We start from the raw sequence: 13,987 nt of genomic DNA, 5'->3' as shown, positions 1-13,987 counted from the left end.
GGTACAATTGTCCTTCTCCACAAATTTAAAACTGCTTTGTATTTACCTCTCCCATTTCTTATTTTTCTTGTGGAATTAAAGGTCACAGGATTATTAAAATTCTATCACACGAAGGGCAAATGTGACAGAGTTCAGGGTTGGAAGGTTATTGCCGGGACCCGTTTACTTTTTTTTTTCGTTCCAATCGAAACCTGTTGAGCAATTGAACTGAAGGGAAGGAAAGGGAACGAACCAGCGGACCATTTATTGATTTGATACTTTTAACCTTCAGTTTGCGGATACAGGTAAGGGGAAAGATTTAAGCGTTGTGATAGCCAATGCGGGCTAGCGTTTTACTTCGTTTAGTTTGAGATTAAGCATACAGGAGTCTTCTGTGAATGGAAGGATATAAAAAAAAACACCGAAAGTGATTTTTAACGATTTTTAAGAGTTAAAAAAAGATAAATCACTTCAAATAATTTGCATTAATGAGCATTTCAAATGATTAAGCCAACGAATGTAATGTATTTGAACAGTTTTTTTCTGCTTTTAATTTTGTTATAAATGTACTAGAATTGGTGTTTAAACCACACAACAATGGATTAAAGCCTGTTTTTTTATTGAACAACAACAACAAACAAAGTTTGCCGGAAAAATCGATAAGATAGCGATTACCCGAAGAGTGACACATGCACGTTTATTATCCACCACCCATCCACTTCCTACAGTCACGTGCAAGTGCCACATAACTGTACTCATCTGAAATTGCTGTATTGCTTAAAGCGTGCATTAGATTTATCATTCAAAAGAGTAAAAAGAGAGCGAACATAAGAGAGAGAGAGATAGAGAGAGAGAGAGAGAGAGAGAGAGAGAGAGAGAGAGAGAACGAAAGAAGGAAATAAAAACTATATCGTGTGAGTCCATTGACACGACAATTTCCTTTCCTTCCTGTGTTACATGTGTTATGTTTGGCTCCAGTTGCATCATTATTGCAGCACGTGGAAATGGAATCGATTTAGCGTACGTTTGGTGGAGGCGCACCACTGACACGTTGTTGTCCCATTCGTGATTAATACGTACGCAGATACGAATCCGTACGGCCGTTGGGTGTTAGCCATCATCATTTCCCCGTATGTAAGCTGACGGACCGTGTGTGGGTCGTTGTGTGTTGGGGGAAAACAATTTCACCGGCAACATGTTGACAGGTTTGTGCCACTAAATTGAACCTGGGCTGGGATGAAAGGAATTGCTCAAACGAATGCATGGCATTGTAGTTAGCACATACATTATAAATGATCAGAAGAAAACAAGGGTGAAAAATAATTATGCTGTCGATCGTATATAAAACATTTTTGTCGTATTAAGTGGGAGATTTTTCATTTAAATATATATTTTTCTTTTTAGTTTGTAATCCACAGTACGATGACTTCATTGAGCTAGATTGAAGAACCGAACCTAATCATTGCCCACTGTTTGCACACTTTGCTACGGGGCGTAAAGCACTCCCCCCATCGGCCACTTGTACCGCCAGACGAAGCTCGTTAACAAATGCAGAATTAATCAATTCCAATCACGATAATTACCCGCCCACAGCGTGGAATTGCACCACCACCCTTTGATAGGCTGACGGAAGCACGCTGAATTGCCGGGCAAGATGGCGATTTGAATTTCGATTAGAAGCCATAATATCGTTCGGGAAGGCGTAAAAAAGTATAAAAGAGCAGCGGATGGGGTTGGTGGGGAGAACTGTCGCCATCACCGAAAATGGGACCCATAGCCAAGTACGGACGCGCGCAATGGTTCATTTTGAGGGCCCGAGCGCGCCGTGAAAATATTCCACCGAAACGGAACGGTGCCGCGCCGGCAACGAAATTGCATTTTTATACTCTTTATTCTGTGTCGAATAGCACACGGCGGGTGACGATAAACAGTCGGAATTAGTACATTAGTATGCTTCTTTGCTGTGGTCGAATGGAACAAACAATGGAGTAAAAACAGGTTGAAAAAGTATGATACGAAAACCAATGCTGTAGTGTACAGTTTTCGGATTAGCTCCTGGAGACGGAGCTTTAACGGTCACTTAAAAAAACCCCTTGCCGTGTGTTGGGATGTGTTACTTTCCGTATATATTTTATTTATCCTTTTTTTGTATCAAATGGAGTAAAATGCAACAAACAAAGAACAAGTAGGTAGTAGATGTGGGAAAAGCACAGTTGACCATTACAGGAAGCTACAGTACCGTATAGGAAAGGAAGCTACAGGAAGTCGGCAGGTGTGGGAAAGGATGAAGACTTATTAAAGCTAGTAATAAGTTATCCATATATTTTAGCTCGATTTAGTGTGGGGTTTTCGCATCGTTAAGCAGCAGTAGAAAAGCCCTAAACTATACACAACAGTGCAACATCACAAACGCAAACGTATCGATCGGGATATTTTTAGGTTGGATGCTCTTAGACGCTGTTGAATAACAGTGCTATTAACTGGGTAAATTGTTAAACGTGCTCAAATAATGCATACAAAAAAAGGTAAATGGTTGATATTTTCCTCAAATAATAGACTAACCCATAAAACGATAAATACGCCAGAAGCAACAACGCAATGAACGTACGTGGCGACGTACGTGAGGTGTTGCAAACTCTGGTTACCAATGCGGGAAGGGTTTTTGGCGTTCTCTACAATGCGGTGACTGTACCGTGATTTAACGATCCTTGAGATGTGAATTTTGTTTCAAGCCTGCTTGGCATAATCATTTTTAAATTTTCCTTTTCGTTCCAGAGGTTTTGTTTTCCTAGAATTTTTCATTATTTTTTGGCCTAACATTACAGTTGACGAGGTAGCGATAATCATCAAGGAAACAATTTTCAAATTACTGATTTTTTTAATTTTCCGAAAAGAAACAATTTTTAGAACTGACTTGCAAAGTGTAGATAACGAGCAAAACCGTGTTAAAGTGTTTCAATCGGTATTAGTACAAGTGATGCATAATATGAAAAAATGATTCAAAGTAATGTTTTTTTTGTAGATGTATTACATCACATTACTTGTCCACTGAAGAAATATTCAAATATTTGAATGATATCAAAGTAAAAACTCAAACTTTAGAAATGCTCGTTATGGTGCGATCAGCAGTAGCGTGAAACTAACAAGGAGAGCTTTGTTTTTCGGCTATATTACATTAAAAAATGTGCTGAAATATCACGAACAATGCATCACACGGTACGTGTTTGAATTCCACTAAGTACTACTTTCAATCAAATTCAAATTTTATGTGACAATTTCTCGCAAAGGACCGTGCCGTTATAAGTACAGAGTTTAGCGATTTATCCCAAGATCTTGGAACATATTTACGATTCGTTGTAAGACTTCCTCAACACACAAACCGTGCGGACAAGAGGTTTGATATATCGAGAAAGTATCTGCTTATGGTATTGACTCACGACGTAACTGTTCCACGATGTTGTAATAAATCTTTAAATTCTGTAAATGGTTACATTTGACTAGCGATCTTTTTTTCCATAAGGGAATCCATTTACGTATCGTTTGAAGCATAAAACATAATACTTCAACTTATTTTGTAAGGAATACAACAAAAAACCATTTTCAATTTCACGCTGCCCCTATCTCTAATCGCTTCCTTTTGGCGTAAAACTCGTTATAAGGGACATTGGTTATAAGTGGTTCTAATTAATGAATGAAATTTGTTCTGAAACAAATCTATAATGCAATAAAATGTCTAGAAATGTGCAATAACAGAAACCGAAGTATCAATCAAGCCCTTTTCCAAACAAACTTTTGTAATATTTATCTAAATTGTGCTTGCACTCAGCAACATACGAATCGAGTTCTCGAAACCAATAATCAATAGCAAGAAACAAAAGTACCGATTGAACTTAATCGGACATGGTTTTGTTGGAGAATATGTTCCCTGCCACGAGTGGGGGTTTCACACGCCAATAAAGCCTTGCTACTCGAGCACTTCAGTCTTAATAGTAGTAGTGTTCCGCCGAGATGAGGACGCACCACTGCCGCTTCGGGTCGAAGTCACGGGAGCAGACGAGCTAGATGATGTAGAGGACGTTGAGTTGGCACTCGAGGATTTTTGCTGCCCATTGGACGCGTTGGATGATTTGGTTGTAGTTTTATTGCCAGACATTAGAGGTAGTGGGATCGTGACGTATTTTTGTGTTCCACCTAAAAAGCAACAAAAATATATTAAAACATTTTTCATGGCTTTTTTTCTTCAAGAGTGCATCAAACATACCTTCACTATGGAGCTGTATTTGTCCCGATTGTAGCAGGTTTAACAGCACATCCTGTGGTAAGGTGCTCAGTGCCGACGCCGGATAGATGATGCTGCTCGTAATCTGAGGCGCCACACTGGTCGGAGTCGGTGCAACGATTGTTGACGATGTGGCGGTGGATATTGTCGACGTTGGTGGTACTGCCGACGGAGCCACCGGTTCCTGTTTCACCTTTACCGTGGATGCCTTCGCTTTGCCGGACTTTGGTTGCTGTTTCTGCTGCTGTAGCTGCTGCTGACAGTGTTGAATTTGCTGCTGAAGTGCTTGCTGCTGTTGCTGAATTTGCTGCTGGATGGCGTTAATGGTAGCAGCAGCAGCAGCACTTGAAGCGGTCATCACGCTTGTTGTTGCCGTGCCGGCAGCAGTGCTTGATGCTGCACCACTTCCTGCACTCTGTGTACCTGCACTTCTGGTAGTGTGCCTTTCGTTCGAGCTGCCTTGCTGCGATTGCTGCTGCTGCAAATGATGATTATTACTACTGTTGACGTTGGTATTACTGCTAGTATTAACGCTAGGTCCTGGAGGGGGCGATTCCGGGGGCGAATAATCGTCCGATTCACTGCCGGACGACATCGGCGACCGATCATCCTGCGGAAGAAAAAGAGAAGCGGTAGGGGAAAAAGAAAACAGTGTCAGTAACGACAAGTTGACTTATTGGCAATTTGTTTGGACACGGCTTGCGATGGCGTGACATACGACAAATGGCGTATCAAAGTTGGTAACAGCAACAACAAAAACGCAGGCGTGCACAACATGATCTTTGATATAAAAAAAAAACACACACACACAAATACACGCACACACCATTCATTTAAAACTATCATCCTTCGACATGCCGTAAAAGCCCTTCAGCAGCAGCAGGAGCCAGATATTACACAATCTGTAGCAAAAAACGGATTAGCAGGTATGGCACAGATGGAGATAAATCGTTTCTGACCAAATGCAATGCAATGCACAAGGGGGAGACTTTACGCAGTGAAATGGAAGCCATCTTTGAATGTTAGGGGGGGAAGCGGAGCGATGGCCACTATTATACAGCGCACGTTAGATGAAGCTATTGATGGGCGGCCGATGTGAAGTGCTGGTGTCCTAGGGCCTAGGGCTGGTTTTGGCTCAATCGGGTATTGAAACGTGTAATACATCCATACTGTCTAAGGTAGTTATCGATCAAAACATGGCTGAATGAGAGTCTCTAGAGAATAAATCACTTAAGATGATATAAGGACATTGGTTTTGAATATTGCATTTCATGATTCAGATTCAGCAAAATAATGTAAAATGCGATTTTGTATGATGCAAAGGTTAAATATATGTCATGCCTAATTTTTAAATCCTACCTTGCAAATGCCTTACCATAAAAACCTACCATAAGTCTAGAATAAGATGATGATAGGAAGGCATGATAAATTCGAAAACTCGATAAAGAAAAAAAACATAATTCCCCAAAACATAACAATAAAATAAAGGATAAAAACACACAAAAAAAAGCATTAAACATTAGGATAATTAGAAATGTATCGTCCAAAAAGGAATTTTTACAAATTTGCCTGCCAGTACCCACTAGTGAACTTGTCTTTCAGTGACTTATTGATTACCCATACCCAGACAGTCAATCAATCATACATATGGGGGCGCGGTCCATTCCGGACTTGAACCTATGGCGGGCATAATAATTAAGTAGGAAATGACGACTGTACCACGAGACCGGCTCAAACCTTGATTCAACGATGTAATTACAATAATATATAATACAATAATGTGCTACAAGATATGAGCAATATCACAATTAGATCGATCGATACAATAAAAAATCACACGGATTGAAACAAAAAAAAGCAGAAATAATAATGCGAAACTAGTCTGGTATAACTAAATTCAATGCACACATCTTGCGCTATCAGCACACTGACAGCATAGAAATTTAGCAAACACTCATCATTTACGTGCGCAAGTGACGAACCCGATGGTATGTGCCATCATCATCATAGAGTACCATTTCCTGCGTCTCGGTTCCCATCCGTCCCACCGGTAGCTCCCTTCGACCCGCGTATGGTAAGGCATTTCATTAATAAAATATTCCACCCGAATTTGGCAAACCGTCTCTACCCGATTGGGAAAGTTCGATAGCTTCTGCTGGTTGCCTTTTTAAGGCCGTCCTCAAAGCGCACGGCCCCCAAACCCCCACTTACGTTCTGCAGGTTAGCTTTCCGCCTGGCTGGACGGCAGGTATCACCTGCCGGAATGAAACCCGTGGCCAAGCCGTGCTCGGTCCGGTGGATGTCATTTTTCGCAAACCGGAGCCGTCCAGTCTCCCGGGGTGTGATGGAGCTTTCCCTTCGTTCGGGCGGACACGGCACGGAGACATCACATCGATGGCCGTGGTGTATTTTATTAATGAAGCGCAAAATTATGACGCGCGCGTCGAGGAGCTGGACGGCAGCATAGTCAGCGAAGTAAAGATTGTCGTCGTTTAATGCTACACAGCCGCGAGCAGATATTTCTTAGCGGGCCTCCCGCTGTTGTGCGTGCGATCGGATCCAGCGCAGACCAACTGACGCACGCTGACAGAATAGGTGAGCATCAGCAACCATCAGCCAGCAGCAAGCCTGGAACCCGGTGGCCGATCGGACAAACGAGATATTTTCTATTTTTATGCAAGTACAACGGCGCACCTTTTTGGGTCAAATGTGAATACCGCAGAACGGGAGAGCAAAGGAGAGCAAAAGAACGGACGGTGCAATTGCACCGCTTTCTCCACCCCAGCAGTCTGATTGTTTTCTTTCTCGCTTCTTTGAGTGCAATCAGCGCCTGCCGCATGTTACGGGATCGCTTGTTTTGCACTACGTAAACGGCGGCGGCGGCGGCTGCGGCGGCGGCTGCGGCGATGAAACAGCGAACTAGCATGATGTGCAGGAAAAACTTGACGATACCATAATATTTAGTGGTAGAGACAAATTACGAATTCAGAAATTTTTCCACATACCGAAGACGATGGGGGTTTGTTGTGATGATTTCAAGCGCCTTTACTGCCTTGTAGGAATGATGCGTTTCGTTGGCGTTAGTGTAGCCACACTTGAAGTTTAAATAAGATAGATAATATGTGTTTGGGAGATTTAAGAGAGCATATTTTGTCGAGTAAAAAGTTTCCAAGAATACAATACAATTGGTATCGAACTTGAAAGCACAATTCTTACAATTTTTATAAAAAATAAGGCAAATAACTGAAGCTATTCATTTAAATTAGTCGACATAAACATGTCCGATTCCTAGACGATGCCAAAAAATGAGAAAATGATGCAACAATTGTTGATACTTTATTCAATGATTGCAATTATAGTTGTTGTATTAATAATTGATCTGGAAAAAGAAAAAAAACTTAGCTTTTTGATGAGAACATGGAAAGAAAGCTATATAACGGATGCTGTAATGTAATGTTGTACAATGGAATAAACATGTCAGCAAATCCAATTCCAAGTGACAAAAATAAAGTTGTGTAAAAGAAAATAAATTAACTTTACAATTTCATCTACTCGAAAGTCTCAAACGTTGACGAATCAGAGGCACCAGGGCAGTTGAGCCATTCTAACGAGAAAAAAAAAAAAAACAAAAAAATCTTTACGTACACGTACACGAAAACCTTCACCGATGCAATCAGTTTCATTTTCTGAGGGTCACAATAATTGTAGAGAGGAAACAGTTCCAACGACATTGTCCCACTTTGATTTTCATCTATCAAGCCGACAAAGGTTATGTGCCTGCCAAATGGCTGTATCAGAAAAAAATACAATCTCTAACAAAACCATTAAAAAATGGAAGGTGTTGATCTAGAAAAAGGACACACAGTCACGTTCGGCGGGTACCGCGAGATCTCGCGGGCAAACACAAACACACCATTGCACTCTAATGAGAACGTTCGTCAACCACAAGGGCAAACCGTGTGTCGTGTCATCTATTCTAGCTCACCGAACCGACCTGCCTATTCGCAACGGAGTCCAACAGCAAGTTCCGCGGCCGGTAGCGACACCAATTCCCAACGGTATCATCTCTCGACGCACCAGGGGCGGGTGTTGCATTTTGTTGCAAACGGGAAGAACGTGTACGTGCGCACACCTGCTGCATCCGATAGGCGACACATTGCATCGCGTACTTGGTTTGCGATGCTCCGGCGGTCCCAAAACTGACACCGGCGGATTGAAAGCATAAATTAATGACACCGCTGAGACAAACAGTGATGCCTCATCCTCCGGGGCACGTACCGGGCCAGACTGCGTGGACCAACGGCGCAACGCGTTTGGGAGAGCCATCGTGTCTGTCGTGGTGGACTGGATCATAGATTGCGCACCGCGCTTCCATGCGGACACCAGCCAGCCGGGGCTGCGGACACCCGGGCTCAAACTTGACGAGCTGTGTCCATCTACGGCATCTACCGCAACTGGTGCAGGTCGTGCAGGCAGGAGTTTTGCCATAAGCAAAAAGGGCTGGAATGCGTTCGGAGGCTCATGTGGGCTTCGTGACACGGCGGGTGGAAACATTTAATTCTAGTAAAATGTTGTTTGTCATAGAGCACACCATTTAGGAAAAGTACACCGCAGACCTTCGATTGCATTCCTTCTTTTGCCAATTTCCACCCTTCCTCCATAGCTCTCTTGCCTCCTTCGAAGCAAGCGACGATGTCGTTTTCCATCATGTCTACAAGGTTCGAGCGAGCTTATCAAGCACAACGCCGCTCCTCGATGGAATAATCGATCGAGCGATTCACCCCCTTCTCCTCGCCAGAGCTTGATCGTCTAGTTGTACCTTATCGGATCTTGAAATCGTGGAAAAATATCTTCTTCGCCGCTCGGTCCAGAGGTGGAATTAATCTTTTAATTATCAGACACGAAGATGCTGCTCTTCCGCAATATGCTGACCGACACCACCGTGGACTCGAATCACACAGAAAACGACCCCATTTTATATTCGATTCCCGGTGGGTAATCGAATGGCGTCAAACGACATTTTGCTCAGTTTTTCGTGCAAGGTGGTCCAGCTCTTAAATTCGTTACCCGTTGAAAACGCATTCCATCGGATGTCTCAATTACACCCCGGGTCTGCCGTCCCATTTCTCTATGTGAATGCGTTTTTCCCGGCTGTTTATTCTGTGTCCATATATGGCAAGGAAGGGACGCTTTTACCAAAAAATCTCCCACGATGACGGTTTGGGTGGTCCACACATTTGCGCCGCAAAAACACATCCTTACCGAGCGCAGTACGAATTGCAATTCAGCTCAGTGTGTGATATGCGAGTGCGAGGATGTACCTGCTGCTGTCTGTTGGTTTTTGTTACATGCAAGGCGATGTACAGATTACAGCAGAGCTGAACAAGTTTGATTTTCTTGGCAAAACATTTGACAATTGTCAATGTTCTTCTGGCATGTATTCCTACCCCAGGGAGTTGTGAGTGTTTTTACCAGTTGATGTTTTTTTTTCTTAACATGTTTGCAAGTATCTTCTTCAATGGCACATTTAGTCTGAAGCGATCATTCATTCGAGAATTTTATTTTTTTGTACTCATGCAGAGTGACAAGTTTAGAGTTAATACCACCTGCTGTGCATGTTGCGAAAGTGAATCAACGGAGGCAATATTTTGTTTAGATTGATTTAATGATAATGTGGCACAGAAATGGATACTGATGAATAATACTGGTAACAAAACATACTGGTAACATTGTTATACCCTTTGTTTGAATGGAATTGTGTGGTTGAATAGTATACGGCATAGATTCTTCTGTCGGTATACACTCCTAAATTATGTGTATTTACTATTACTGGATTTTGTTGTTGTCTGATATTTATTTAATTGAGTCTAATGGGAGTATTTCTAGAATGGTTCGGTTATGGAGTTCATCGGTAAGCATAGGGCAATTGTCTTACCGTAGGTTCATGTAGTGTGAATCACCAAATCAGCAATAATCTGGAATGTACAACATAGTGAGGATGCTACATGCACATGCACAGGAATAATCGAATGTTTCTAGTTACTGACGCAAAGTTAATGCTTGTAGTTGTGTTCTTTTATGTTTTCACGCGACTATGTACAGCTGTATTAGGTATAATTATATCACAAGGTCGGATAATTCTTACTGTGTAACAGTCTACATGGGAAGAATTTTTTATAAACTATTTAGTATTGAGTATTGACATAATAGTTTGTAATTAAACAACTAAAAAAAGTTGCATGGAGTTTATGCTACAAAATGAAAACAACAGGGGCATTAAATTTTGCTAAAACGATGTTTGCGCCAAAAATGCGACAGCTGTTGAAAAAATTCTCGTATGTGGTATATCGTGTAGTTAATTTTAGAGATTGAATTAAAAAATCTTCAAATATAGATGCTGCAAAAAAAAAATGGTTTCTGCTGGTTGGTTTAATGAGAGTTAAATCATTCCTTCCGAAAATGTCTTAAGATGTCAAATAGGTTTTTATGCATCAATTATATACTATGTTTTGTGACATTTTTTCATAACAAACGTCCTTCCTGGACATTCTCTCTGTAACACGGACTGACTATTCGGTTGCGTGGTACTGAATATGTCTCGAAAACCTGTAAAAGCCGGCATGATTGCGTAGGTCGTTACGCCATTCCCGTAACGCCATTTGTTACTCAGAAAGTTCTTCTGGGTGAAACAAATGGTTTTAATTGATGTACAAAACCATAGGGAACAATTGATTTCACATTATTTGGAAAATGGTGGTGGTGGACGTATCATGGTGGCAAAAACCCCTACCGCATCAGATGAATTATGGGTCAAATCCAAATGTGAGAAAACAAGCATTACAACAAAATGCCGGTATGACATGTGGGCATTTCATATTGATTTGAGTAGAAAACAATGTAAAGAACATTTACAGCCACTTTCCCAAACGCGATCGAAGAGAAACGAAAGTTGCAGTTGCCTACAACAGCTGTGTCAAACACATTTCATCAGATGGCCGCAAGTACAGATTATCAGTGATCCGCGGGCCGCAATATAAATTATATAAAATACTCTTTAAAATAATTATTGTTAAACAAATTAACTTTTTGTACTCCTCGTTTCAATTCCGGAATCATTTCTTATTTACAAGTTTGAGATGTTATTTTTCATTGCGCTCTTTTTTATGTGAGAAAAAATATGTAATGTACTCTAAAAGTCACATGCAATGTCTTTTATCCTTATTATTAAAATAGGATATTTTTCATCAGTCACGTTCTCACACGGCAGTTTTGTTAGAAAATATCGCTCAACCTCACTTTTTCACTGATGTAGGGGAAGTCTAGCAGCGTGTAGCGAATCTTTTTCAAGCAATCGGAGCTATCCATCGCTGGATGAATAACAAAAATATTTGCCTGCAATTTTTTTACAGACCAAGAGAAAAAAATGGCAATAAACGTGTTTAAACATTATTTTTTGCTAATTTCCAAGTTCCAAGTGTTCTGGTGATACATTCATTTCTCATAACATTAACCCGTATTTTACGAAAAAAATAAATAAACTACGATAATTTTACCTGACGAAGACACGTGGTGTGTGATCCCATAAAGATCGGCAAATCTTTTTTTTTTTTGACACTTGAAGAGAGATGATTCGCTTATTGAGGTATGCGTGATCTAATGTATTAATAAGCTATGTATTGCAGGGCTTCGGCATTTCGATTGTTTTAATTTAATCTAAATCATTTAGGCTTAAGCGTAATCGTATCATTAAGGTTTTGATGTTGGGGGAGGTTGAAAAGTACATTAATTCGTCTTGCAGAATGTTGAAGCCGTGCAAATCCGTTCGGAGAAATTCGGAGCCGAATGAATCCTTTACTCGGCAGTCGGGGGCATTGAGATTGTCAAATTCGGTGGGACCGACCGGATCCATTTCTCACTGCAGTCAAGCCGCTCCGTGCGACAACCGACAACGGTTCCGAATGGCTCTAAACGGCTCTATAGGCTTCGGACGGCACCGAACGGAACTGTTGGTTTGATTTGGCCGAATTCGGAGTCGGAATAGCTAAGATCGGAAATGGTTTTGAGCCGTCGATGCGATTCCGACAATCCATCACTAGTTGTTGCGAAGTTTCCTAGTGTGTGTATCGTGTTATTTTCATTCCTTTTTCGTTTGGAGATTTTTTACGCAAATCTATTTTTTTATACAAAATGTGCAATCGAGTGTGCACAAAATTATGCTAATATTCAGAAAATAATCGAAACATAATACGACTGAGTTTGAATTCGATCCAAAGTTTCTTAAGGGTCTCGATTGCTCTGCACGATTGTGTAGAATAAGTTTACAAGATGTTATTTTATTTTATTTTTATTTTATTTTGATTTTATTAATTGCTCGGCTACGTTGGGTTACAGCAATAGTGCTTACTGACTATAGTATACAATTATTCACGAAGGAGTAGGAAGGAGTTTATGGTACGGAAAAGGAGCGAAGACGGGATCGGTAGACAGGATAGGGTATGTTGAAATCGAACAGATCTGAAGTACTATTAAAAGACGACATAGCTCTTACAAAAGGCTCATTGCGAGCAATATGTGTACGACATATAGGTAACTGGAGACGAAAACGATAACGTAAGGTGCGACAAGGTGCATACAAATGTAAGCGCGACAGAAGTGAAGGAGTATCAATCGTATTGAGCAATATGCCAGCAACGAAAGAAGCCTGGGTACATTCATGTTAGTTTCTAAAAATATACCAACAAATTGATTGTTCTTCTCTGGAAAATTTAATACACTTCGACAAATAGTAATAACAGATTTTCGATTTGCAGTGATTTTAGCAATTCTCAAAATATTCTCGCGGGCCGCATTCCGAATCGACGCAGGCCCCCTGGCCTACATACCTGGCCTACAAAAAGTAACGGTTACTTTAATTTACTTCGTGTGCCTCACACTCAGTAATACGTACAATACGTACAAAATGTTCTAAAGACATCCAAGGAAGTCATCATGTTATGTCATATTTGACAATAGTTTCGATCGAGTTTTGAAAGTGGCTGATAATCTCTTCTCAACTAATCAACTCAAGGTATAAACGCTTGCTAACGCGACAAAGTTTGGAAGGATTTCTTGTCTATCATTACTGCTAAGCTCAAATGAAATACAAGTCAATACAATACAATTAAAATTTTAAATTGTTATTGCATTTATATGCAAAACTACGACTCTGTTCGGGGGAGAGAGACCTCATCGTATCATAATTTTACTCTACAGCCAATAAGTAACGAACCCGCTGAAACCCGAACCCCGACCGGCCGATGGAAGGTTTAAAACTTATGGACAGAAAGAGCAAATAATTACGCCGCGCATGCTAGTCTTTCCTGAAGGAATTGCTTCATGTTGAAGTTTCTTTATGTAAAAAGCTCACGCAATGCTCAAGTACTCAGCCGCAGCCTGACGATTGGACGTGATGGGAAATTTATTCAAAATGGCCGGGTACGCTACGTGATTGTCCGCCCCGTCCGAGAACCAGCAAGCTGCCAAAAGGGGCGGGCGACAAGAGCAGCAAAAAACAAACCTCAAATGAACAGCATGCGGTCAACGTCGGGCTGAAAATTGATATTTTGCAATTGCGTACGAACATTCCGCGTGCGTGCTGGAGCTGATAATTACGCCTTTTTCATGGTACAGGGAGTAAAAGCAAAAAAAGAAGTAAATAACAAAACGCTGAGCTACTCCTGCTTGTCGTAC

At 41.1% G+C, this 13,987-nt stretch overlaps 1 protein-coding gene across 3 annotated transcripts in view; it reads right to left on the bottom strand.

Annotated features, from left to right (window-relative positions):
* Positions 1–2,998: 2,998 nt before the first annotated feature.
* Positions 2,999–13,987, bottom strand: part of LOC121598749 (serum response factor homolog) — a 118,559-nt gene continuing 107,570 nt past the window's right edge. For all 3 annotated transcript variants that reach the window (XM_041926004.1, XM_041926003.1, XM_041926005.1), the window contains 2 exons: positions 4,241–4,868; positions 2,999–4,170 (listed from right to left, as the gene is read on the bottom strand). In XM_041926004.1, coding sequence (XP_041781938.1) covers positions 3,944–4,170; positions 4,241–4,868 — 855 coding nt within the window. In that variant the 3' untranslated portion in view covers positions 2,999–3,943. The remainder of the gene's footprint in view (positions 4,171–4,240; positions 4,869–13,987) is intronic.

The sequence above is a fragment of the Anopheles merus genome, chromosome 3L, assembly GCF_017562075.2.
Source record: "Anopheles merus strain MAF chromosome 3L, AmerM5.1, whole genome shotgun sequence".
Classification (NCBI taxonomy): Eukaryota; Metazoa; Arthropoda; class Insecta; order Diptera; family Culicidae; genus Anopheles; species Anopheles merus.
This window is presented reverse-complemented; position numbering and strand designations above follow the sequence as displayed.